Here is a 27,636-nt window from a genome sequence, read left to right on the forward strand (position 1 = left end):
GCGAATAAAAATAAGAAGCATATATATTTATTTAGATTTTCAGCAATTTTTATCATAGCACAGGATACGAAAAAAATTCTATCCCTTATGAAAAACGCTCCCTTTTTTCTGCAAATGGACAGTGTCCAAATCTAGTTTGTTTTTCGAATTCTTTATGTCTTTCTACATTTATTAGTACTGTTCATATCCGTTACTGTCTTCTCTGAACTTAAAAATAAAAAGCGATAAAGAACGGGTTACAAGTATTGATTGCACAAGCTTAAAACCAGCTTTACAAAATGCGTGGAACGAAATTAGAATAGCCGAGTGTACGACGATCATTAGTAATTTTCGACAAAGGTTTCGAAAACGCAGTGAAACAGGTGTAAGTTTTGAACACTTAATGTAAATTTTATTGTTCAATTTTGTGATTAATATGTTCGTTAAACATGACAAATATATAGAATATTAAATTGAAGTGTTCTTATTTCCAAAGCAGCTAAATATAAATATACAGATATATATAAGGACAGAATGTTCTCCGCATTTTGTGCATATCCAATGAAAAAAAAGGATCGAATAAATTCCATAAAAATGTATTTTTACAATTACAATAATCGTACAATTCATGGTGCGCGTCATTTTGACATAATATTTAATCAAACATTTAACCAGAAACTTAACGAAACGCCATATTATTTTAAATATTAGAAATAATATATAATAATAATAATATAAGAATAGTATATAATAATAATAATATAAGAATAGTATATATAATAATAATAATATATATTTTCAATATTAGAAATAATAAAAAATAGAAACATACAAGTATGACATTTTGTTAATTTTTCGTTTAGATATTAGTAACAATGTCAAAGTTAGTACATCACTATGGAGAGAAGTTACATATGTAATTTCTAAGAAGGCGTGTGTTGCTCTTTTGTTTCGCTTTGCACGTATCGAAAAAATTGGGAGAAACTGTTGGTGAAGCGTATTGCAGTTCCCTTTATAAAAGGATCCAGTTTCGTCGAACTTTCCGGAACGTTTTATCAAGAAGGATTTTTGTCGTTCTAAAATTTCTGTCGAAAAAGTGATTAAGCACGTGCGTCGCAAAATTCGACTCTAATCCGACGAACGCGCCCGACGTGTTCAACCATCCCATCCCTCGATCAGAGGGGTCTCGTCTCGATCATAACAGCCGGGGGTTAGTTTGATCTCAGATAGGGCTGGAATCATGGGGCGTAACAGCGTAGGGAGCCCACAGACGGGGAGATCCTCCGAGGGGACGCCGAAAGTTCATTTCTCCATTTTCGTGTTCCAGCACGTCCGCTTTTTTTTACGTTATTCGGTTTCGCCGCTAGAAAAATCCTTTAACGCAATTAAACAACATATATGTACCCCGTATTTCAAAAAAAAGCCCGGCGGAAGTAATAGAGAGCAAAATCGTAAGGGAACGCTTCGACAATTCCATTATAATGTTCCCTAAAATCAATCAATTTTCCGAAGAATTACGATTAAAAATCTTCTACAATCGTCTTCGTGCTTTGCACTCGAGCCATTTTGCCAAAAATACTGCTGACAATTGTACGTTAACATTATTTAGAATTTATTTTATATTTATTTTATACTTAGAATTAATAATAGAATTATATTATATATCTTTTATATTTAGAATTTTCAACAATATTTCTCGACGTATTTTCTATTAATCTTTCTACACACCTTAACTCTTTGCAGTCGAGTGGTGAAATAACTAACTAAAAAATTAAAAAAAATTTAACTTAACTAAAAAATTGTTATATCAAGTTCCAAAATAATTTCTACGTTATCACATTTGTTCATATTGAAAAAAGTTGTACTGTTCAAAGTGCAACTGTTGTATGAATCGCAAATAGCGTGGGTCAAAAGAGCTGTATTTTCGATTTAGAGTTAAAATGGCTTCCGGTGCAAAGGGTTAACAAAACGTGCGAAAAGATCGATTAAATTTCTAGAGAATCGAATAATAATATTTATACACGGAGTGTTAAGCGAATGAATGAAACAGGCACAGTATGTGTGTACTTTTTGGTTTTGATCGACCGGAGCAAGAGTCTGGCCGATTCCTGGAAACTGAGGGTATTCCGCTATTTTCCCGAGGATATTTCAAAATGGCGGACTCTCGACACGCGAAGGAAGTTCGAGGCTGGTTAAATAACCGGTTTCCTAATTCGTCGCGCCGTCCGAGCCGCGCTCGTGTCTAATTGCATACCATCTATGTCGCGCCGCCGTTTTAACACCTGTCTTACGAAAATCCATTAGCGGTACGGATGCACAGGCTCGAATAGTCAGTCGACGGGGGAAATTTGTAGCTGTGGTCGCGGGTACACGCGCGGCCCGTGATTACAACCCCTGTTTCGCACCCTGCGATCATCCGACGTAACTGAAACGACGCGAAAAATTCTACTATTGTGACACACGGCTGCTTTGTAAATGCGTTTCGCTGAGAACTTAACAATTTCTTTATTGCACGAGTTTGCTTAAAAAATAGTGGAAAGCGGATCTTCCATATTTATTTATTTATTTATTTATTTATTTATTTAGAGATAAAAGATTCTTTAGTACGCGAGGCTTGATTACGAATTAAACTCGGGTAGTTAGAATATTAAAGATGTTTTGTTTAACAGTATTACTTATTATATAGCAGTATATTATAGTAGCACGTATATTATAGAATAATTTATGTTTTTAGATTGCGCTTAAACCTACGGAACTCTAAATGCGACTGATGCATGTTACTGTAATACTTTATAAGAAGATTGCAGATTTTATGCACTTATGACGAAAGTAGGCGGATGACATTTAAAACAACCAATACAGAATGTTTCATAATTCATGGTGCAAATTGGGTCAGGTAGATTATATGGTTGGAAATAAGACGAAAATCAAGAATAACGAAATTATGCGGAAGCTTCGTTTTTCAGGAAATCAAATTTAAATATCAGCCGAACACGTGCACTTTGAACAATATCTTGACTGAAAATAATGAACTGAAAAATACACTGACTATTTTAGGATTCTGACAGTAAACAAGCCCTGGCATGGTATCATGCATGCAAACGATCGTATTAACGGCCTACAATGATCGGTTATTAACCCTTTGCACTCGAAGCAATTTTAACTATAAATCTAAAATAATTTTTTTGACTTATATAGTATTTCCATTTTATATGACAAAGTGCATTTTATGCGTATGAAATTGAGTCTTGTGACTCATACAACAGGTTACACTTACAACAATTTTTGAAATCTAAGCTTCGATAATATAAAAATGATCTTGGAACTGTGATATAACAATTTTAGTGGTGCCTAAAAGTCGCCACTCGAGTGCAAAGGGTTAATTAAGTATATACGTACAGTCGACTGATGTCTCAGTTGAATTTTCTCGAAAACGAAGCCTCTCGCGCCATTTTATTATTCCATAGAGTCTACCTGACTCGATTTGTACCACGAACTATGAACGACCCTGTATATTAAAAGAATTCAAGAGCACATTCAACTCGCAGAGATTATTAAAAAAAAAGAGAGAAAGAAGTCTCGCGTTCGTTGCAATCGATGGAGATATTTTTCATTTTGTGAAACTGCCAAGACTGAATTCGCTACTTTTATTGCATTGTGTGCTCGAATTAAGTTTATTAAAATCAACACAGCTGCGATAGAATCTTCAGAATATCAATAATCGTTAAATAAATAATGTGTGTCTGACCATTTTGAGCGGCACAGTAGCTTCAACGCCAACGAATTTCGTTGGAAGTAGCACGATTTTCCAAGCGGACTCCCTCGTTTCCGTTCGCCAAACGCCATCTCGGATGCTTCCAGCAACAAAAACGGTTCCGTTCACGAAAAAAAAAGAAAAAGACGCGTTAATGAAACGGGTGGGACGCTGAATATTCTGTCGAGCGAAGGAAATTCGGCCTACCCTTCGGAAGCATTGGTAGCCGGTTCCTCAACGAAATATCTTTTCCCATCGCGCCGGAGATTACGTAACACGGTGTCCCGGTCGAGAATGTTATTTCACGCGGAAAGAATTTTCCACGGCGAAGAAAGGTGTTCGCTCGCGCGGGGGCGCGCGTCACGCGCAAGTAGGAGAAACCAATTTCGTAGGTGAATTTTAGCTACGTATTATCCAGCCCCTCGGCCACCCCGTCGCAGTTTCCACCTACTTGGCCGCTAGTCCATTAGCGAGGCGCCCTCGTTTAAACGTTTCCGCCGCTTAATCGCGCATAGCTAATCCCACTTTTTCACCTTCCCCTTGGTCTTTTTCTTTTCCAGGGTTCCCCGGCGATTTTCCGTTCCGTGGCCGGAACTCGACGACATCGAGGCCGCCAAACCGTCGCATCGCGGACAGACTCGTTCGTCAGCCGCGTTAACACCAGCGGGTAGCACACCACCCAGTGGCACCGGTGCGTGTCTGTGAATTAGCAAGTGTCCTGTGTGCCCCAATACATCCGTATATAGAGCATACCTTCGTATCGGTGCATCATAGAAGGATAATGCTGGTGGTGGTTGTCGGTTTCGGTGATCGACGACGATGCAGTCGGTGAACTAGTGACAGTGTAAAATCGATCGTCAGAGAAACCGGCTAGCCGGGCGGTCCTAAATATAGCTGGGAATAATGGCCAGCGCGACAATGGGTCTCCGTCGCAGAGTGCCGGTGAACAATTCGCCGACCCCGTCGGGCCAATCCGTGTCCGCGTCCAGCGGGTCCAGCAAACGCTCGAGGTCCGAGAACAACAACAGCCCGTCCCACGGAAATCTGAACTCGATGAACGCCTCGCGGGACGAGCCGCCTACCAAGAAGTCCCGCGGCACATCGACCAGCGCTACCAAGGCTGCGTCCTCGGCGTCCTCGAACTCCTCGTCCCCGGAGGTCAGCCCGTCCTCGAAGAGCCGCGGCGGCTCGGTATCGAGATCCGCGCAGGCAAAGACCTCGACGCCGCCGGGCTCCGGGGCAGACGCGTCGACGAACGGCGCGCTCTCCGCCAGCTGGCCGGCACAGTCGAACATGTCCGACATGTCGACCTACGCGTCCGTGCCCGGCCTCGGCATGGCCGCTAGTCCGAACGCCGGTCTCTGCGCTGGGAGCCTCAGCATGCCCACCCCTATACCGTACATGTCCTCCTCGATGGCGACGTTCGTCGGCAACGCGACCAACCTCGGCAAGAGCTCGTCGGTCTCCTATCTGGACATCTCGAATATGACCGGAGGGTCGCTGAGCTCGAGCGCGGCCGGTTTGAATTCGGGCTACGTAGCCGGGAACGGGAACGCCGGGAACGGCATCGACTCGAAGACCGGCGTGCCCATCCCGTTCCCCGGCATCGCTTCCGGCGTGAACGGCGACTACGGTATGCAGAAGGGCCAGCCGGAAAACGTCAGCCTGCCGAAAAAGTTCCAGAGCGACGGCATGTTCAACGCGTACCAGCCGTGGGTGATCAAGACGTACGGCGACCTGGCCAAGACCAAAACGATCACGATCAAGAAGTACGCGCGCATCCTGAGAACACTGCGGGGTGAGGAAGTGAACAGTGCGGAGAACAGTAAGTTTCGGTTTTGGGTGAAGAGCAAGGGCTTCCACATTGGCCAGCCGGAAGGATACGACGCGAAACCGGCGGACAGGATTATCGGGCGTCATGCAGTGACGAGTCCTGGATTGGATCCTCCGCTGTACGTGCCCACACAGCTGCCGCACAACAAGGTGAGTCTGTCTCTCCGAAGTGGATTATCGGGCTTTTCGTGGCCTCGTCGTTGCCTCGAAATTCGATCGAGGCTACAGTTTTGCGGGGATGTACGATCAAGTTCCGCGGAATTCGGGATGTTTGATTTTCAACGCGGGTGGGGGGAGGCAGCCCCCCCGTTCTCTCGCCTGTTTATTTGCTTATTCGAACGAAAAATTTTCACCGCCCGCGCGGACCGGACGATAGCTCCCACGAATTTCAATGCGCGAACGCGGATGTTTCGAATTTTCATTTCGCGATCCGCCCAGCGTTGTGTATCTCTGCGACGGAAATTTTGCGGCTAATACGTTCCTTCTCGACTAGCAGATCAAATACTTTTCCCGACCCGGGAACACTGCCGACCGATGTTCGCCGATTTTTCGTGAAACTTTTGAAGCTCGGTCTTTCGAGCTTGACCTTTCACGAAGCGAGCGGGGGTTAAATCGTATCCTAGACATTATCTATCGACGAACACGTAACTTCGATAAGGATACACGTTGAAATGGTGTCTCGTCGTTTTTGCGATAAGGATAAGTTACAATGAAACAAACACTGAGTTTTGAAAGATAAGAGATTCACCGTTGATAGCAACAATTTTTTAATTTCTCCACTTTTGACGAACATCGCGACACGGTACGACATACGTCTTGTCTTCAGAGCTGACCCAGGTCGCTCGCGCGCGCTTTGTAACAAAATCCCGCAGTTTTTAAACCGCTCGGGTTAATTTGACCGCGCATGGTTCGCGGAAGGTTAAATGAAACGTAGTCGCGTTTTTCTGAATTTCGTAACAAATATGCGTGATTCTTTTCAAGAAAATGTTCGAACCGATTTGTAGGGCCGAGAAGTATAACTATATATAATATATACTATAACTATACATATAATTTATACTATAACTATATACATAATATCCTATGTAAATAGAATAGTATGAAAGGGTATCTTTTCTATATTTATTCTACAACTATTCTACTATTTGTCCCGAAAATGTCTCGCAATCCGGAAATGGGAGGTTCCTGAGGTCATTTGAAGCAACTTTCTCCTTTGCGAAAATTTTATCCGAGGCTTCGTTTACGAGATATTAACGAAAAACATTGACCAATAAGAGGCGAGCTCGGCTGGCGCGCGACGGCCCAGCCAACGAGTGCACGGAGCCCAGTTCCGCTCATTGGCTCGGCCGTCTCGCGCCAGATGATCTCGCCTCTGATTGGTCACTGTTTTTCGTTAATAACTCGTAAACGAAGCCGCGGATTAAATTTTCGCTAAGGAAAAAGTTGCTTCAAATGACCTCAGAAATCCTCTACTTTCGGATTACGAGACATTTTTGGGACACCCTGTATAACAATTTTTTCATATCATTGGTCGTTCGCGATTTGTAAGCACTTGTGTAAAAGAAACCGGTTCGGATACGAGAGTCGATTTCTCTACTCACCGGAAGCTCGATAATTTTCTGTTAAATAACAATTTCAAAAGACATTGTCACAGTGTAATAATCCAAATAAATTCGTTGAATTATTGAGGAAACGGTTGTCGCGTTTCAACAATATTTTAACAAATTCTCGATTGTTGATCTTCGCTGTAAGAAGTCGAAGAAAATGTTAACGCACACTTGTGCAAAGTTTCGTAAAAATCGGCGCGTGTCGGTCACGGGAATCTCCGTCTGCCGCAGACTCGAAAAAAAGTAATTCGGATCGATTACACGGATCGAACGGTAGAGAATCGAATGTAAGACTCGAACCGGACCAGATCGAACCGAACCAAAGTGTACACTTCGAAATCATGAACCCGGTGCTCGGTAACCAAACGTTTCCGAACGGAGCCACGCTAAAAATACTTCATATTGAGTTCGCACATTTGTCCGACGACGCGCCGAATATACTCTAACCACATCTAAACACGCTTCGCAAGACTTCGGCTCGGTTCGGTTCGGTTCAAATCACAATCAATTTTTAAATTTCGACCCGGAAATGCCTCGACAGCCGGGCGCAACAGCCCCGATACCATTTCCTGCATCACTGACTGATCAAACCCGGGTGCCGCCTTTGGACAGCCGCGTCTTTTATTACACGATCACGTATTTCGAACGTTGCACGATGGTGCTCGGTACAATGCGATTAGAAGTGTCGGTGCCATTAGGCTTGGCCGAATGTCCCTGAACGCAGCAGATCGCTGCGTTCGTTAGAAATGAGTTCTTTTCGAATGGATTGCGACAAAAACCATTTAACTCGCACGTAAAATTTAACTCGCACCAAAAATTTACTGCGATAAGCAGACTGCGGATTGCATGCATTTATGGCAAAAATGACTAGCTGAAATATTCGAAAAAAATTGTAAAGACACGAGCAGAATTTAGTAATATTGTTAAAATTAATAAATTAATATATTGAATTAATATAATAAATTAATATTAATCATATATAAATAAATTAATTAAAATTAATATAATAAATTATTATTAATCATATATAAATTAATAAATTAATTTGTTTAACTTCCGTTTCTTACAATCGTTTTGTATAATAATTTGATCCGTCGACGTGATGGACCCTTCGTTAAAGCGAGAAAATGACGACGTAGCAGTCACAAATGAACGGATAAATTATAAATAAATAAATCATGTGTAAATCAATAAATTGAAATTAGTATCGTCAAACTATTTTCAACTTATCAGAATTCTTAGAAGAAACGATTTCGTTTTATTTAACTTCCGTTTCTTACGACCGTTTCGTATAATAATTTTATCCGTCGACGTGATAAACCCTTCGTTACAGCGAGAAAATGACGACGTAGCAGTCACAAATGAACGGATAAATTATAAATAAATAAATCATGTGTAAATCAATAAATTAAAATTAGTATCGTCAAACTATTTTCAACTTATCAGAATTCTTAGAAGAAACGATTTCGTTTTGTTTAACTTCCGTTTCTTACGACCGTTTCGTATAATAATTTTATCCGTCGACGTGATAAACCCTTCGTTACAGCGAGAAAATAACGACGTAGCAGTCACAAATGAACGGATCAAATGCAACAATTGAAAATATAAAAACTCTCGAGAAAGAAAGAGAAATGCATGAAATATAGCTTGATCAAATGATGAAGGCGAACGGCATTAGCAGCAGAAAGCTTGACGGAAGTGTAACAATGATAAAAGAGATCTAGTCGATCGCAGTATCGATTTGAAACAATAAGTAAACAGTGTAATGAAACGGCAACAGAAATTGCCAAACTTCTTCGATCGTTCGAACAAATCGATCCAATTCTTTTAACACGTTCCGTGCCGAGCTTTTTTTACTCGAATCTTCACACTTTGATATTTTACTAAAACTTGATGTATTACGTGCAATTATTAATTCTCGTACACATAACAACGTAAGAAAAACTTATCAACGCCCATTCTTGCGGTGGAAATTGATTCTCCGGTTCTAAATTTCTTGTAAACAATTTGTTCAGTTCACTAAGTAAACATGCAAGCGTGTACCATCGATGGTACACGTGGCACGGAACGTGTTAATCTCTCCCTGCCGCGCTAACTGCGCGACGCGCCGCATTTTTGTCAGAAATGCGTAAAATCCGCAGTCGAGCGTTAAGCGGGAGCAGCGTTTATCGCGAGCCTACGTTTACATCGGCCGTTGGCCGCCGATAAGGGAGAGATATTAAGAGATCAAACGGTATTTGTTGGACCGTCTGTTCGACCGGACTTCCGCTCGGAGTCAAAGGGCTTTTCAACATCGTCCGGCTAAATTGTTCGTCAAAATTCAGAGTAAAGACACGCGTGACCCCGTCGATTAATACCCGCCATAAATTATCCGGTACGCCAATCAATTAGTCCACGCGAAGTCATAAAGAGAGAAACATCGGTGTGTGTGCCGCCGCCGCTGCTGCCGCGTGTGTGTTCGCGCGCGCGGTGCGGCGCGGCGCGGCGCGCGCGCGTGTGTGTACGTGTATCCCGGGACCGGGTTTCTCTGGCCGCGCACGTTCTCCGCTCCCGCGATCCGCCTGTCGACCGCAGACGATTTCTCACCGGATTCACGCGGGCGGTCCACTGAAACGGCGGGGTTACGGGTCGGAAATTTATCTGGCGGGCAAGTAGAAAAGCCGCGAGAAATCTCGGGCACGACTGCTAGGAAAATGAATCGCGCGCGAGCCGGGGTGATGGAGGAGGAGTAGGGGCGGCGGGACGGGAGCGAGAGGAAGAAGGAGGAACGGAGAGAAAGAGGAAAAGGCGCTCGCCGCTCAGATAAGGTGGCTGCTTAATTACGTCTAATTACACGGATACGTAGGTAGCCGTGGCCGGCGGTGGCCAGCGGTCGTCGCTTGGAGAAAAAAAAAAAAAAGAATGTCGAGCAACGGCGCTTCGATCCAGTTGCCGGAGCTTGCCAGACTTTAGAACTTTGTTCGCGCTTGCCCGTGCAGGCCGATTTTAAACGAGTTTTCCGAAATTTCTACCGGGCGCCTGGTGGTGATGCGTTTTTAGGCACCCTTTTCTTCGGTCTTTCGAAAATTCTTTCGTTCTACGACATAATTCTGATCATTCGAACTCGACATTATTTTCATTCGGAATCGTTCGGTTTGCTTCGTTTGTTTAATCGAAAGAATTTAATTTTTTTATTTTATTATTTTAATTATATATATTTTATTATGTATATTATTTTTATATATATATTATATATATTTATATATTATTATATATTTTATTATTATAGTTTTTATATTTTACTTTTTAATTTAAACAATTAGAATTGCCTAAAATAGCTAGTATCAAATTTTTTATTTTCCTGTTAACATTGAACCTTCCGCGGTCTCTAAACTGTCCGTCTTTTTATTTTACAATTTTACAGTTTTTGGTGACTCTCCCGTGGCAAATGCTCGAATAAATTACATTATTAGAGCAGATTTTGTATTTTCTAGAGCGGATTTTGTAATAAAAACTTCACAAAATCTGGATGAATTCGATTTTCGTACACTTGTACTGCTGGCTAGATTTAGTGTTAAAGTTTTCTGTGCAATTATTAAATAAATTTAAACGAAGTCTCTGTGGTCGACATAACTGTTTATGTCGTATATGTGATTTATGCGTTATGTATAAATAGATTGTGTTTAAAAATATGGATTTAAACATCGATCTTTTTAACAATCGTTTTGCATCTTTTAAACAATTTTCTGTTGCCGGTTTACACTACTCATCTAAATGTCTCTCTTCGTCTGTTTGGGGATATTATTATTGCCATTTATTATTATTATTATTATTATTGTTGTTGTTGTTACTATTATTATTATTATTATCATTATTATTATTATTATTGTTGTTGTTGTTACTATTATTATTAATGCTTCTATGTTCACTACTATTATCGTTATTATTTTTACTTCTCCGGTTCTTTGACATTATCTTTCTTTTTTTCGTTTCTTTCTCTACTGTATATAAATCTTTTTAAACTTTTTGCAACAAAGGGTTTTATATATATATATCTATAATAAATAAATTAAAATATATATAATATTATATATATAAATATATATTTTATTATTATTAAATTCATCGTAAGGCGCTCAATGACAGAATTTCTAATAAATAGACAGCGGATTTTACACTTATAACAGAAATAAATAGCTGCAAGTTTAATGAAATAATTATCGATGTAAAGAAAAGATTCGCAGTCTGCCAATAAGTTTGTAAAAAATATATAATTCATATGCAGCATGTGACCATTTTGTCCAGCCGCGTCGCTAGTTCGTTCCTTTTTCGTGGCGCGTTTGAAAATCAACACGTTCATCATGTACGACGGACTTCCCGGATCGCGGCGTCACGTAATTTCTTGCCAGGTCGAAGTTTCGCCACAGAGCGATTAGGCTTTACAATTTGCGGGACGAAATCCGTGGGACCATTCTTCTAAGCGCGAAAAAGGGTCGAGGTTCCGGGGATTATCGAGAGCTGAGCCGCCGAGACGGGAGGAAAAGAAACGCGGTTTGCGAAACTGCGGAACTTCGATGCATGGGCCTTTCGTTCGCAAAAATGCTCTTCTTACGGCTTTGAATTTTTTTTGGTTCTTCGCGGCGTACATTCGAGATCCTGGCATCCGACTATGTACAATTGCGAAGCAAAGACGACTAAAACGTTGCCACTGCTTTTAATTGTACATTCTCATTTCTATCTTTGGATTGTTCGACTAATGTATCGCGCGAGCGTTTAAATAGAAAAAAAAAAAATTTCACGTATCACACACATATGGTATTCACAGTCTGGTATTGAACGAAATGTTAGTTTCTACGTCTATTGTTTCACTAAGATTAATGCGAAGTCGTGGTAACTTCCACGGAATTTCGTGTTTGGTAGAAAGATCCTCGGGCTGGTCATATATATTCGCTATAATTCGATATTCCTTGTTACAGGAAATTTTTATTCGATCGAGTAAAGTGAACGGCGTGTAAGTTAGCCGGTTATTTACCGTGGCGTGGGTGGTAACCTTCTAATGTCAGTTGCACACTGGAGAATTACATTTGTACGGGTGCATCGGGGATAGGGAGAACAAATTTCCCCGCTATAATAATTTTAACAATGCCGAATTATTGCAAAAACGCAATTTCTCTGAGAAATTCCATGATTCGTTGGATATTAAACAATGCTCTTATTGTATTTTTTAAATTTTGTATCGTACAGTTAATTATATAATTAATTATAGACTCAAAGTAACTTTTACATTGTTACCGATACCTAAACGCAAACTTAACAGAATACTATATTAATAATATATATAATAAATATATACTATAATAATACTATAGTATATTATACTATATAATATTATCATTATATTATTATTATTATTATATTATTATATTATTATTAATATATTATACTATATATATTATACTATAATAATAATACTATATTAATAATATATAATTATAATAATATATAAATATACAAATATTACATTTTGTTATGTTTCCTTTTTAATATACAGAGAGTCTCAGCTCAAGAAGGCGACCTACACTGCTTTAAATAATTATAAACTCGAAGTAACTTCTACATTGTTACGGATATCTGAACGAAAACCAAAAGAAAAGCTATATTTATGTATTTATATTACCTTTGACATAGAAATTGATAGAATGGAAATAGTAAGTAACGAATAAATTATAATTAACACAATGAACAATTTAATAACATAAATTCTGACTATAAAACACGTATGAATTCAACGAATATTAAACAACGAACGAATCGAACAAAAGATACAAAATATTAGTATCTTTGAAGGAAGATTGAAGACGCCACGTTCAACCGGATTTCTGATTAGCGTTGCTCCGTAATAAATATGCTGTATAATAATAAAAATGCTGCTTGCATATTCTCTCCGTTAGAAATATGCAAAAAAGGTGTTTCGTTAAGGTTCCGTTTAAACATCGCCAGAAATGTAAAAGTTAATTTTACATCAATAATTACTCGCACCGCTGTGTTACAAATTACAAACACACTCCGTCCTCCCTGGAAAAATCTACAGGACTCCTTAAAAAATATCCGAAGGTCTCTCCGAAAGACATTTGAACACGATCTTCGCCTCGCGAAGTTAAGAAATTTCGCGTAATTTATATTTCGAACGCGCGTGTACGCGAACGAGCTGGTGGAATTTATTCGAAGAAGAAAAAGCCCTCGTGAAATATTAAATATATTAATTTTCAGACACGTTGTGTGAAAATAACGTAGTTAAATTAATCTTCGACAGGGGACGGGAAATTAACGATTCAAATGTTTTCCGTCTCGGCGCATAAACTATTTTCCCGGCTTGTTATTCTCGGCGGTTTTTATTCCGGAGGAGAGCGAAGAGCCGCGGCCACAAAAATTCCGGCGGATCAATTTTTCGAACCGCGGTCGCATTTTCGTCGACCTCTCTCTCCCGTTCCGGCGCGCTCGTCTTCGACCCAGATCTCGTAGCTTTATCAAGCTCGCAGCAGTTTCTCCGGCCACGGGTCCCCGACGTAACACGGCCTTCGATGTCTGTGTGTAAGCGCCTCCTTCATTTCTCACGCCGCTCGTGGCTCGGCTCCCGTCGCAAGTGGAACGGAGGAGATCGCCGAACGGTTCGCGGCGAAAAATTTCAGTCACGGGCCGCCGTGATAAATAACCGATAATAAGTTGTCCGGCGGGCCCGTGGAACGCGTACGATAATCTATGATCTCGGAACCGCTCGATCCGGCCACGGGATCATCGCGGAAACGAAGAAACGGATCCTTGATTGGAATCGACCCGACGATTTCCTTGAATCGCCCGAGATCGTTTGTTACACGACCGGCTTTTAGGGCTTCCCTTTGTGAAACGTCCGGCACTGTCCCGCCGCGGCGCCGCCCCGAGACTTTTTTTTCTATCGAACCGAAGATATTAGCCTGACCCATGAAATTTGTCCCGGCCAGCCGAATTAACCCTGAAGCACTAATTTCCGGTGTCGGACGGTTGCGTTTTGTACGTTCGATCTCTCGGCTACGCGATTTTAACGAGTGAGGTTCGTTGCTCTATAATTGCTTTAGCTTTTGTTCGGGAGTAAATAGAATGTTTTGTTGTTGCCGATGAATAGACGGCACTTTTAAAAGAGTCGATCTGGTATAATGACATCGCTAGACCGTGGATCTTTATGCGAATAGCAATTTTCGTAGGTAATTTCTTGAAAAAACAGAATGGGGGAGGAATATAATTTACCATATGAAAATAAGACGGCGATGCCATTAACGTTTTTCAACTCGCTCGTCTTCTAAGTAGTCTACGATTGTTTAAATAGCATAAATGCATAAAAATCAGCAGACCGGTCGTCACTGTTTTGGTACCTTGTCCGGTCAGTTTGAGCATAAATGCATAAAAATCCGCGGTGCGCTAATCAAAGTGCAAACTTGTAAAATACGGAGGACTCGTTGCACCTTCGACAAAACAATTTCTGAGACTTGCGTAACAATTCACGATGTGTATAAGTAGATGCGAGAAATGTCTAGACGTGTATAAGGGTATAGTTATTAATTTCATTTCATTTTAATTTATTTGTTGTAAACGGCATCGAGTCTCATCGGTATAAACGCGTTGCAAGCTGTGTTACAATCAGTTATATCAACCCTTTGCACTGGAGTGGTGACATTGAGGCACCACTGAAATTTGTTGTATCGATCGTTTTAAGTTAATTTTGATATCAACAAAGTTTAGATTTAAAAGATTGTTAAGAGTGTAACTGTTGTGCGAGTCCCAAGTTCGTATGTCCCCATTTTCAACTTCCCATTCACATGCATAAAAATGCATTTCGTCATATATAATATAGAAATATTATAAGTTAGAAGAATGATTTTATATTTACAGCTAAAATAGCTTCGAGCGCAAAGGGTTGATCTTAAACCAAATTTATCTTCCGACGAAAACGCAATTTATTGGCTTCGGTACAGTTGTGATTTAGGGAGTCCGACAGATCTACTGTTTATTTAACAATTGTTTATTAACCCTTTTCGCTCGAATGGCGACTCTGAGACGCCACCGAAAATTGCTATACTTTTCTAAACAATCGTAAGAGCATCATATATTCGTTTATATTTGAAGAAACTGTTAAAATCGCAAGTATCGTCATTGTCGATACGCTGAATTTCACACGAATGAATCGTGCTAAACCATATAAAATCGAAATACCGTAGATCAGAAAACATGTTTTGCATTTCCAATTAAAAATACCATCGACAGCGAAGGGTTAACAATCGTTACGAACAATTGTTTAAGCGTTACATGCAAGAAAGTTGGCCGATCCGTCGCAGCTGAATATATTAAACGACCTCGAAATCCAATTACGAGGCTCGTAAGCCGACGGTACGGCATGGCGAAAAAAGCGTAATCGAAGAGACCGCGCTAAGCACGGGTTCTAAAACAATCCCGGCGGCACGGGCTCCACAGCCGGGGCCCGTGCATTCCGACCTTTCCTTATTCGAAATTCCATTTAAAAAGTCCGAACGCTGGTAGCGGACTGGCACAAAAGTCCCGGAGAACAATCAGCAGCCCGTTCTCATTTTCAACCGTTCAAACGAATAAGTCAACGGTATTTCGCCATCCCGTAGAAGTTGCCCGGCTGGGCTCGTCGACTCGGCTCCGCTTCGAGCGAAGGCTGCGGAGAGGCTCGTTCTCAGGCCGGGGCTCCGCAGAGGCAGGAGAGCGGCTCGGAGCTATCATTAACGACGCCGCGACGCTTCGCAGCCCAGGAAGCTCTCTCGGATTTACGCCTCTGACGTCCGCGGCGGCGGCGGCGGCGACGGCGGCGGCGGCGACGACGGCGGCGGCAGCGGCGGCGGCGGTGGCGGTGGCGGCGTAAGCGTGGGATTCCAGGCGCGGAAGTAACGAGGAGAACGAGCGTCGGAGGCGGGAGAGAGAGATTGGCCCTGCTTCCCACGGAAGGAAGAGCGGGAGCATAAAGTTGCCCGGTTCCCTCGTTCATCCGATCCGGATTCAGTTCCGCGTGCTGGTCGGCAGGAGATCGATCAGGCGTCTTCCATTCGATTCGCGCCACGCTCGAAAAGAGGACACCGCTCCGTCTGTCTGTCTGTGCTGGCCCCTGTCTCTCTCTCCCTCTCTCTCTCTCTCTCTCTCTCTCTCACTCTCCCTCCCTCTCTATCTCTGACTCGGTCTCTCGCTCGAACGCTTCCTCTTTTTCATTTCGCGTCTCCGTCTTTCTTTCTCGCGCGATGCGTAACGACGCTGCTCGAACGACGCGGCGCCCGTAAAATATTTCTTCGTCGCGATAGTCATTTTTCACGGTTGACCGTCGTCAAGGGCCGCGAGATAACAGCGGCTCACCTCTCCGGTATCTGTTCCCGGCCGGCGCACGCTTCTCGTTCTCTCTCTCGTTGGGTGGCAGAAGAGTAGGTCTGGCCGGCTAGTCATTAGTCACTTTCCGAAGCAGAGGCACAGACAGGCTGCGCCGGTATCCGCTCGGCTTCTCTCTTCCACGCACCGACGCCGGACCGCTCTCCCTCGCTCTGCCGACGCCGTAGACTCCGCGCCAGCCTTCTCTACTCGGCGCGGCGCGGCGCGGCGCGGCGTTTCTCTTTCCCTCGGCGACGCCGTTCCTTCTCACAGCCGCGCTTTGCCGCGTCTCTATACCGGCCACACTTAGCGATGGCTGCGAGACCACGCCGTTACGAACAAGTCGGCCGATTTCGACGTTCCGGTTCGGCGCACCGAGATTTCTCTATGGAACAGTTCTCGGACGATAGTTACAATTTCCTCGAGTGTAGAAAATTGTAGCCGACAACGTTGCTGATGCAAGCGTTCCAATTTTTTCATTTTTCTTTTTTTCAGTAGGTTTTTTTTGTTAACTATCGCAGAGACGTTCGTATACTTTGTGCGACTCGATAAATCGTCTGTAACGAATAAAACTGTTTCGTACGCGCCATTTTCGTTAACTCGGATCGCAACGAGAAACAGCTTCGTAGAACTACAGTCATGTTCGAAATTATTCTACAAATTAAAGATTCGCGTCGAATGACGGCTCTGGGACGAGCCCGTTGACGAAACTACGCCTTGACAGGCTGCGTCGAGCTCCTGATTCCGATCGTAAATTAATCGAAAGCGGCGCAGCGACGACAGCGTCTGCCTCCGTTTTCTTTCAAAAACAAGCTTCTGTATCTCGCCGACAGACAGATAACGAAATCTAGACCCGCAACATGATCGAATCGAGAAGCCTCTCCCGACGACCGGTCGAACAAAAATCCTAAGGTGTACCCAATCCCGAATCGTTCGATCTCCGGACGTCCCCGGATTGTAGCCAGACCTGTCGAATCTAATCGAGCGAGCGACGGTTTATCGTGGATCCCCCCCCCCTCCCCCCGATACGGCAGACCGAAGGAAAATAAAAGCGGAAAACAAAACGGAACGTAGTACGGTTACGGGCCAATAATCAGCAGAGGAACAATCAGGCCAAACATCGGCGCAGATAAGAACAATACGCGATAACCGTCGCGGCGAGAGTTCCATTATCAAAAAGCCGCGCGAGTTTCGCTCGGGCGTGCACGGTAGCGCGCGTCATAGGAGGCACGAGCAGCGAGCGACAGCCGTATCCCGTCAACGCTGTAATCAGGAAAACGAGATCATCAATTAATCCTCGGCTGGCCGTCAATTACCATACCGCCAATTTCCTTCGCGCGGCGATAAGATCGCGCGGGCGCGCTCCTGCGCACGCTCGCACACACTCGAGCAAAAGCAGACTTCTCTCCGGTGCTCGGCGGCGCGGCGTTAAAATTGTTCGCGAAACCGGCAGCCAGGCACCCACCGGGGCTGATCCGGGACACCTAGCCATCGCTAGCCGCGCCGCCCGCCCTCTTCTCGAGCCCCCAGCCCGGCTGCGACTCGGAGCAGTAAGTCTCCCTTCTCGGTTCCGCCGCCGCCGCCGCCGCCGCCGCCTGTGGCTTCGGTCCGTTCTTCCTCTCGCGTCACCCTCGCCCGCCCCTATCGCTCGCTCCCTCGAGTCACGGAGAAATTCTGCCGACGCTCTCTCGCCTCCTCTCTCGGTGCTAAGCCTCTCGCGCGTCTATCTTGATTGAGAGCGAGGAACGACGCTGGCGGAGCGGCGCACGGGGCGCACGGGGAATGATAGAGGGAAGCGAAGGGGGATCGATGAAGGGTGAAGAGGGGCGCGGGACTCGGGAGGACGGGGAACGTTCTCTCGGAGACCCGCAGACCCGTGATCCGGAGCGAGAGAGCGTTTATCGTGCCTTCCGTGAACACGGGACGGCCCGCGGGGCGGCGAGGCCGAGGGGACGGCTGGGAGGCGGGCGGGTTGTCATTGATCGTCCTGACTGCGGCTCACGAGCCGCTAAAGGTCCCGTACAAGTACGGGCCCGTGAGCGTGCGGCCTCTGCGTGTGGGCGTACGTGTACGTGACGATCACGTACGTGTACACGCACGCGTTTCACCGACGCCGCGCCGCGCCGCGCCGCACCGCTCCGCTCCGCGCCACGCCGCCGTCGGAAAGGCACGCTCGGTTGCGCGCCGGAACGAGAGCCAGAAAAACTCGGCGACCGGTTCGAGAAACGGTCGGCCGCGTTTTTGGCTGAAAATTGGTGGAATTGTTAGAGGGACGGCGCAAAGGGAGCCGATCGTGCGTTTTTCTCTGGTTGATTTCCTTTTTTTCCCCCCCGCCCCTTTTGCTTTTGCCTTCTTTTTCCTTCGTTTCACTCTCTTTTTTCTTCTGTCCTGTTCTTTTTTGTTTTCTTTTTCTTTTTTTTTGCCTTTTTTGCTTAACCGTAACCGGTATTGAATGCGGCCGAAATTCGGCTGCAAGAAATTAGGGGCGCGAGGAGGGTCGAGTGGGCTCTGTTGCTGGGGAGACTCCAGGCCGGGTCGAGTCGGTTCGCGGGAACACGGAGAGCAAGGGTTGGTGCCGGGTCCGCGCGGGAAACTTTATGGAAAACAGATTCGATTCGACGGAACTCGGGCTCTTAATTTCGGCGAATTTGTCCGTCGCGGTGCCGCTGTTGTACGTGCACCGAGAGAGACACGAAAATATTCGGACGCCATATGAAACGCGATTACTATTTTTAAATTGCACTAAACGACCAGTGGTTTCTCTTTTTTTAGACGATAGAGGGTCTAGATTACTGGACAATAAGTGAATTGGCTTTTAATTTCGCTGTTACGGAGAATGGCAGAAAAATAAATGAACCCTTTCTTTACCGAGTTCTAGAAAGCATTTTTTTAATTTTCGTTACAAGCTTAGATAAAAAGAAATTAAGAAACCAGAGTCTTCCGTTTGTTTTGTCATTCCAATCAATTGCAATTTGTGAACACAATTTTTTAGCCGTTATATCGTAAACTAGTCTCTCTCAGATCACAAAAATATTTAGATCGCTTAGCCCGAATATATGTAGAAAAATTATTACAATCTTTTCGTGTCTCACCCTGTATTTCTGTTTAATCATTCGCGCTCGAGTGGTGACTCCGAGGCACCACTAAAAATTGCGTTTTAAAATCATTTTTACATTATCAAATTTACTTATACTTTAAAAACTTAAAATTTTAACTGCCGTAAGAGTCACAAGACTCAATTTCGAGTGCATAAAATGAATTAAAAATGGATTAAAAATGGATTAAAGTACTGTGGATCAGAGAAACTATTTTGGATTTAGAAAGAAAATGTCTAACGAGTGCAAAAGGTAAATCCGCTATCGTACGAATTCTTTTACATCGATATAAAAAAGTTTCCGTCACTCGAAACCAGATAATATCAATCTTGACGTAAAAATCAATCGCGAATTAACAGAGTCGAGAGATAGAATTCTACTTAGGGCCCGGCGAACTAAAATTATCGCTTTAATTTCGTTCGGTAGATTGTCTACCGTTTGTTAGAAATTTCAATCGATAAACTGCATGCCCGTAATTTTTCGCGCGCCGTTCGGCGGCGCGTTCGTTTCGTTATTGCGAGAATAACTTTTTTATGTTCGCGATCGAGACCTCCTCGAACGGCAAAAAATATTCGAACCGTAAGGGTGTCGCGGACGTTCTATTAAGCCTTGTTAATTTCAACGAAAAGACGGTTTCCGACGTTGGAAAACCGCTCGTCGGGGCGATCATTTTCGCGCAGCTTCCACGCTTTTCGTTGCTGCGGCCTTCTGCCATTGTGTGTCGCTCGGAAAAGATTGCGGCCAGCTCCAGCTTCAATAGAAAGCGGTCGATCCGACACCGCAATCGCGGCATCTGTTACCGTGACGATCGACCGACGATTTTCGCCTCTCCTTTTTCATCCGGTGAGTTGGCTAATCGCTGGGACGTCGTTTGCTTTCCCGATGGAACGCCTCCGTGTTTTTCTATCCCTCGAAACTGCGCGCCGATACGGCCAGACGAATGTTTCACTCGTTCCGATGAAAAATACGACCGGCCGATCTTATGAGCCCAGGTATTTCGTTCCGTCCTTCGTCGCTACTTTATTATCTTCCTCGGAGATGCCCTAAATTCAATTACTATCGCAAGACGAAACCGCTTTAACGCGTTCGGTGCCGAAAATCAACTTCGAAAAATCGCGTCGAAGCAACATGATTTAATTAATGAAACTGAGACTTGCATTTTATTTATAGTTATAGAAAGTTATATTTTATTATTGTATATTTTATTATTGAAAGTTATTTTATTATTACTTTTGAATTTTAAGCAACTTAGCGTTCAGTTTTCTCGAATATGTTACAATAAATACGAGCTTCGGAAATTAGACAAGTTATATTATATATTAGTTATATAACTAATTTGGTACTTGCATTTTTAGTAACTTTTAATCTAGAACTACCAAACTAGTCAAAATGATTGGGTTTCTGTTTCTTTTTTCTGTTAAGTTACTGATATTGAAAATATCTTTGACACTTTTTGATGGCCTTCGTTATTCGAGCATATATTGTGATATTTAAATAAATTCAATCTTGTCATTGTTATACGCTGGTCTTGTTGAGGGCTCGACGGTGTTCAGGTTATGCCAAGGTTATCCGACTAAAATTTAATACTAGATCGGATCGACGGCGGATTTTATGTATTTACATAAAACGTAGAAACATTCAATAAATTTAAAAATACTGTTGCACGATATTCAACTTATTAAAATTATTAACAATAAACCTACCATGACGGTAAAAATAGTTCCTCATTTTAGAATTGTTGAAATTATGAAAATACTTCCACCGAAAATGATTGAATCAATTTCTCAACGCAAGCATACATTATAATGACGAAATATCGTCATTAAAAATCGTCGTAAAAAATGACGAAATACCCGAATAAATACGGTCTCGTCGTTCTTACAAATCAACGTGGGTCAGTCAATTTTAGTGTCAGTGTTAAACGTCGGTGAAAAACGGAATAAATACCTACGTAATTCCTCGTAATTAGCGCAGACAATTTTCATGTTCCGTATAAATTTTGCGGAAGATTATGAATTTTTCCGTTCCGCGGACCGCCGGGAGGAGGTGTCTGGGACCACGGCCGCTCTTTTGTCGTCTCGTTGTCCCAGAATTTCAGCGTTTTCCAAGTCGCTCCAGTGATGCAAGGAGCCATGCCACGTCCTTGCACGCGGAGAAAAAGAGGAAACGGAGCGGAGCGGCTAACTGAACCGATAATTCCCCGCTACGATTTCAGAGGCTTGGCTCAGTTAACCGTAACCGTGGTTCCGAGGCCGCGCACCTCGACCCCTCAGTCAATAAAACAGTTGACCTCCTCCAGGAGAGCAGGAAATAATGCGGCACTACTAGAACCGCCGGTGACTAGTGCACTCGGATTTTCGGCGAGTGGTCCGGATTCTCTGTTAACAGTCCGAGCGACCGGTGGTGCCCGACTATTCAATTCGTTTCTTTTATTTAGCATAGGCCAGAACTTCGTTTACCTGGGATTTTGCTATCGCGACGGAACGCGGGCCGGGTGCTGGCTCTTCGGTGACGTCGAAGGCCCGGTCAGTGATCAATTTTCCAGAAACGAAATATTTTCGCGTCGATGGACTTTGAGGAGGACGCGCGTACAGCTTTCACTCGCTGAAATGGATAATACGCCATGTTCTTTTAATCCTTTGCCGTACTTCGACGAGTCCGACTCGTGACGTAGATTTCCAACACTTTGTATCTACCGGAATCCTAAACTTCTTTTTCTACGTGACTTTGGATAGTGGAGCCGGTTACTGTGGCCCGACGAATTGCTTTGTCTTTGGGTTCGTTTGCGAGCATAATTAACCCTTTGCACTCGAAGCTGTTTTAACTTCAAGGCTAAGATATTTCTTCCAGTGTTGCATTATTTTTGTATTGTTTGCATATCGAAGTCAGTTCACTCGCTCGTGCAATGACTACACTTTTAATCATTCTTTCAATATAAACAAATTTATTAACCCTTTGCACTCGAGGGCTCCGGAGCGGAGCCATTTAAAATTTGTCTTCAAACTCGAGGGCTCCGCTACGGAGACAATGCAAATAATTTTCAGTTTTTAACATAAGAACAAAAACAAATCGTAAAAATTAGTTATAGGATGTTTCGCTGTTGGTGACAAATGACGTTTGTATCCATAAACAATTAAAAAAATAATAACATACAACGATGACTTTTCTTTTAATGCTTATATCATGAACTTACATGTGAATATGATCTTTTCACTAAAATGGCTTCGAGTTGCTGGTAATATGACTAAAAAAAAACTTCGAGTGCAAAGGGTTAAATGTATATAGCTAGTTATATATTTAATAGCGAGTTACATATATATAAATATTATATAGCAATTTTTAGCGGCGCTTCAGACTCGCCATTCGACTGCAAAGGGTTAACTTTGTATTTATGAAATAAGGCATATTAAATGTTTTTATTCTGTGCATATGAGAAAATGAAACGTGTCTTATTCGATGAATGTAAAGCTAATCATGTCCGAAAATAACCTAAGGCACAGCAAATGGTCATGCCACAGTAAACGGCTCCACTAGTTCTTCATTATCAACTGTGGACTCTTACAAATTATAAGCTCATCGACGGTAGACAATGTGTTATTCTGTTCCTCAAAATTGGAATAAAATTTCGTTCTCTTGTCATCAATGTTTAAATCAATTTAGGCATCAATTTTCTGTCACTTCAACGAAATGATTACAATCGAGAAACTTCGAATCGTTGTAACTTGTGAAGAAAATTGTATGCCAAAGGGTTAAAACTCTGAACCTCTCGTGTCACCAAAGGTGACCGATTTCATATTATTTCTTTCTAAATTGTTTAGAGTATAAAGACTCTTTCATAGGAAGTTATTGAATATATTTCTTAATTCATGCATTGTAATAGAAATGGCGAAAGACTTGAACAATTTCGGTCTTACATACGTCAACATACGCCACTAACAATGAACCTACACAAACAGGCAGGTTTTAATAACGCAATTGCGTTATGCTTCATCGATAATATAAACGGGATAAATTTTGTTAATAATATAATTATGATCGACTTTTTACTATCAATCTGACAATTCAAATTTTCGCGAAGTCTCGTGAACGCGACTCCGACCGCGAAATTGTTAATTCGTCTACCACGGTTAGCAAATGAAATTCGAGGAACAGTGGGGGCCGGTGCCGAAGAGATCGATAGATTGCGTAGCGTCCTGCGAAGGTTACAATTAGTAATTCATTCTATACTCCACTTTCTCGCAGGTTTCCAAGTCGTGCCAGCATCGCGATCGCATCGTGGAATCTTCGAAACGCAGCCGAATGAAATTCTTTCGATTTCGAATTACACAATTCCTCGGGTTAGACGGTGGGGCCGCGACGATTCGGGGTAGGTGGGGGGAGGGACACGGATCGAATCCCTCCACGATGCACCGGCGACCCCATAAATTACGGCGAAATTAATTTTCCAGCGAACCGATCGTCGGCCACGGGAAAAAGTCCGGTTCGATCCTTTTCACGCCCGGCGGACTAAAAATAAAAATTCCTCCACGAAAGGCAGTCTCTCTCGCCCCTCGTTTCTCCCCCGGTCTGCTCTCTCGCCCCTCGGCTCGCAGACCGCGCGGAGACCTCACGCGTTCTCCTCGGTGCCTCGGTGCGTGACTCAGCGGAGCCGAAACAGCGTACGGGCTCGGAGCCACCCTCATTGTGGCCCCCCCTCTACCTCGGCCCGTCGAGCGGTGTCCGGGCCTGAATGCAGCCAGGCGGCGAACCCCGGTGCTCTCGACACTAATACCAGCACGCGCGTGTACTTTCATTATCGGGGCAGGGTCGGTGATAATAATCGAGCGCCGTTGGCCCGCGGTGAGAGGCCGAAAGGGGTGCGCGCTCGCCGAGATCCGGAATACGGGATATATTAGGGCAAGGGGTTGGAAACCATTACCGGCCGGCTGGGCGTCGATATTTTTTCCGTTCCGGTGCCATCCTTTTTCGATTTTTCGTTTTCACGGGAATTTTATGCGCCCGGCCGCCCCGCCCCCGCCCCTCTCGCGCCAACCATCTCGATCCCCCGATCCCGAAACATTGAATTTCACGAGCGAGCTCGGAAGAACGCTCTACAATTTTTATTATCGCCGTTGTAATTATGAACGGGTTTAATATCGCGGCGAATAGTCCGCGTGGACGCCCGATTGCCGAGATTATTGTTATTACGCATTTATTACGCGTCGAATAGAATGTACCGTACGCGAGCATGATCGATTTCATTTGCGGCGGCCCATTGCGGGACGAGCAGATTTTCGTCGTGAACAGAGAATAAATTATGCCTGTCGCTTCCTTTTCTTTTTTTCTTTAATCGCTTAGCTGCGTCGATCTGTTTTTTAGATCGATCTTTTTATGCGTCTTATCGATCACAGAGTTTTTCTAAATTAGGCGAAATTTTCGAATATGTTTCACGAGCGTTTTTATTTAAATCGTAGGAGAAGTATTTTTGTTGTAAGATGTTAAATTGCCATTTCCTTATACATTAAGAGGTTAATTAATTAGATCGCTTATTCTGCTTTTTCAAAAGTAAAATTATTCAGTCAAAAGTAATATTATTTCTTTTTTCATGCGCGGGTAGTGACTTTTTCATTCTGCTAATCGTTAACTCTGTTTGAAATATTAAACTGATCGTCTTGTTTGAATATTAAATGCTCTTAAGCATCTAATTAGTGAAAAAAATTGTAATCCCAGTTCACAACCATGATATCGGAGATAATTGCAACATTAGCAGTCGGCATCGAAAGTCGATCGTCTGCGTTGACATTTGTGAAGAAAAACAGAGATGGAACAGAATAAAAAGCCATTAAAAATAATAACCCATAACTCAAGATAAGAATAACCCATAACGATGAACATTTATTATTGCATGGTCGCAATTATTTAACTTTTTATTGCAGTTCAGTTGATTAATTACTCTAAATTAAAAAGAAAAAGAAAGGACGGTTATAATAAATATATATATATTATAATCGTCCTTTCTTTTTCTTTTTAATTTAAAGTAATTATAAAATTGGGATCGGAAACAAAAAAAATATATATATATATATATATATTATAATCGTATATATATATATAATATATATATAATATATATATATTTTTCCGATCCCAATTTTTGGTTAATAACCGCGATATTATTTGTTGCAAATCGAGTGTACCATGGTTAAATAATGCCAGACTATTAGGCAACATTTTGGCGTAAAACTTTTTGTTGCAAACGCAATGGTTTTTGCATAATTGTAGCCCACGGTGAAACTGTTACTTTCGACCTCGGTTTCCTCGATTTGTTGGGGATTAGTCTACCAGCTGCGGAGGTTTTAACACTTTGCAATCAAATGACGACTCCGAGGCGACCTTAAAATTACCACACCTTAATTTACAACAATGCTAATATTCCCGAAATCTATTTCTACTTAACAGATCGCAGAAAACTTAAACATAGTACGATAAATAAGTACTTAATTTCAAATAAATAACATGAAAACGACGACACGGAATGAAAATATTTATTAGCAATATTCATGAATACTTAACAATGATCCGTCGCGGTGGTTAAATAGCTTCGAGCACAAATGCGTGTTAACATCGCCGACTTTTCGATCCAATTTAATCGAAAGTGCTTGTATCAGCGAAGTTACATTTCATTCGCCGCTTGTTAATTATTTAATTACTCGATAGGTTGAGAAGCGAGGTCTTCCCATTCATTCAAGCATAAATATAGTTGCGTTCACACCTGTCGACGACTCCGATCCGTGAATTATAAATTATAAACATCTGCCTTTGGAAAAGTATGGATTGGAATCGAATAAACATCGGTGCAAATGAAATACGGATTACGAAAAATCCCTTTTGTTATCGAAATGTTTTTCTGCACAGCGTCGACGAAATTAATTGCTGGCAACAGATTCGAGCAAAATAATAAGAGCGAATTGGAAAAGCATCGATCGGGAGCGTCGGAACGCCGTGTACAGCCGGACGGTTCGTTCTTATTCCTGCCTTTGCCTAGCAAAGGCTGTTCCAGGTTCAAAATGCTCTGAAAAAATGATCGCGGTTTAACGATCTAAGGCCACGAGTTTCGTTTCGAAGCCTTTTACTTCGGGCTCGTAAATTTTTGCCCATTTCTGGCTTTCACTTTCTCGGATGCAGCCGTAATTTTGCAGCAACGGCAACCGTAGCGCAACAATTCAATCAACCAATTAGAAACTTCGACCACGCCTCGGCGTGCTCCGCTGTTCTTAAAAATTTCAGCGGTCCAGCAAACAGACGAGGTAACGTTGCAAGAGGAAAAACGCGAAGCTCGCGACGGGAACTCCGCGCGTTCATGGTTTTCCTCTGTTTCACATTATTCGAAAATTCTGCTCGAAACGTAAGAAAACTATGCATACATGTATATTGTTCTCTGCGCGGGCTCGAAGTTCCATGAAAATTTCCAAACGAACGTTTTTCGGCCAGTTTTTACGGCCGCTGGTTCGAAGCCGGCACTGGGTAAGTTTCACGCACGAAAATAAATCAGAGAGGACTCTCGGCTGGGAAAATATTTCACCGACGACTCCGCTTCCGTTCGGCACGGCGATGGTTAAGAAAACGCTACGTTTCCGTCGAATTCTTGTTGCGCTCGGCGGGCAACGACGCGAGACTTTTCGCCGTGAAAAATTCCGCACGCGAGCTGAAACGCAGCTGGAAGTTTGCGGGCTGATATCTGTGCCGCGGTTGGATAAAGCACGTTATCGTTACCGTTAGTTCTGCCGTTTCTAAGCGCTATCATTATACGCCTCGGAGTCTGGGCTCGTTGCAGTGAGAAAGAATGACACGGGGGTGGTTTCCTGCGTCACACTGAATTACGCGTTCACGCTTCGACAGTCGCGAGGAGTATCGTTGGATCCTTAAACATTTTATTCTATCTCCGTGCAATTTCACCCGCCGGTGGATTGTTTGGTCGCAGATTGCGCATCTCCAAACAAATGTA

The 27,636-nt window shown here is 43.0% G+C and overlaps 1 protein-coding gene across 3 annotated transcripts in view; it reads left to right on the forward strand.

The window, feature by feature from the left end:
- Window positions 1–27,636, forward strand: part of LOC117224890 (uncharacterized) — a 113,739-nt gene that overhangs the window by 10,907 nt on the left and 75,196 nt on the right. For all 3 annotated transcript variants that reach the window (XM_033478091.2, XM_076525939.1, XM_033478094.2), the window contains exon 2: window positions 4,294–5,716. In XM_033478091.2, coding sequence (XP_033333982.2) covers window positions 4,637–5,716 — 1,080 coding nt within the window. In that variant the 5' untranslated portion in view covers window positions 4,294–4,636. The remainder of the gene's footprint in view (window positions 1–4,293; window positions 5,717–27,636) is intronic.

This window comes from Megalopta genalis, chromosome 13, assembly GCF_051020955.1.
Source record: "Megalopta genalis isolate 19385.01 chromosome 13, iyMegGena1_principal, whole genome shotgun sequence".
Lineage (NCBI taxonomy): Eukaryota > Metazoa > Arthropoda > Insecta > Hymenoptera > Halictidae > Megalopta > Megalopta genalis.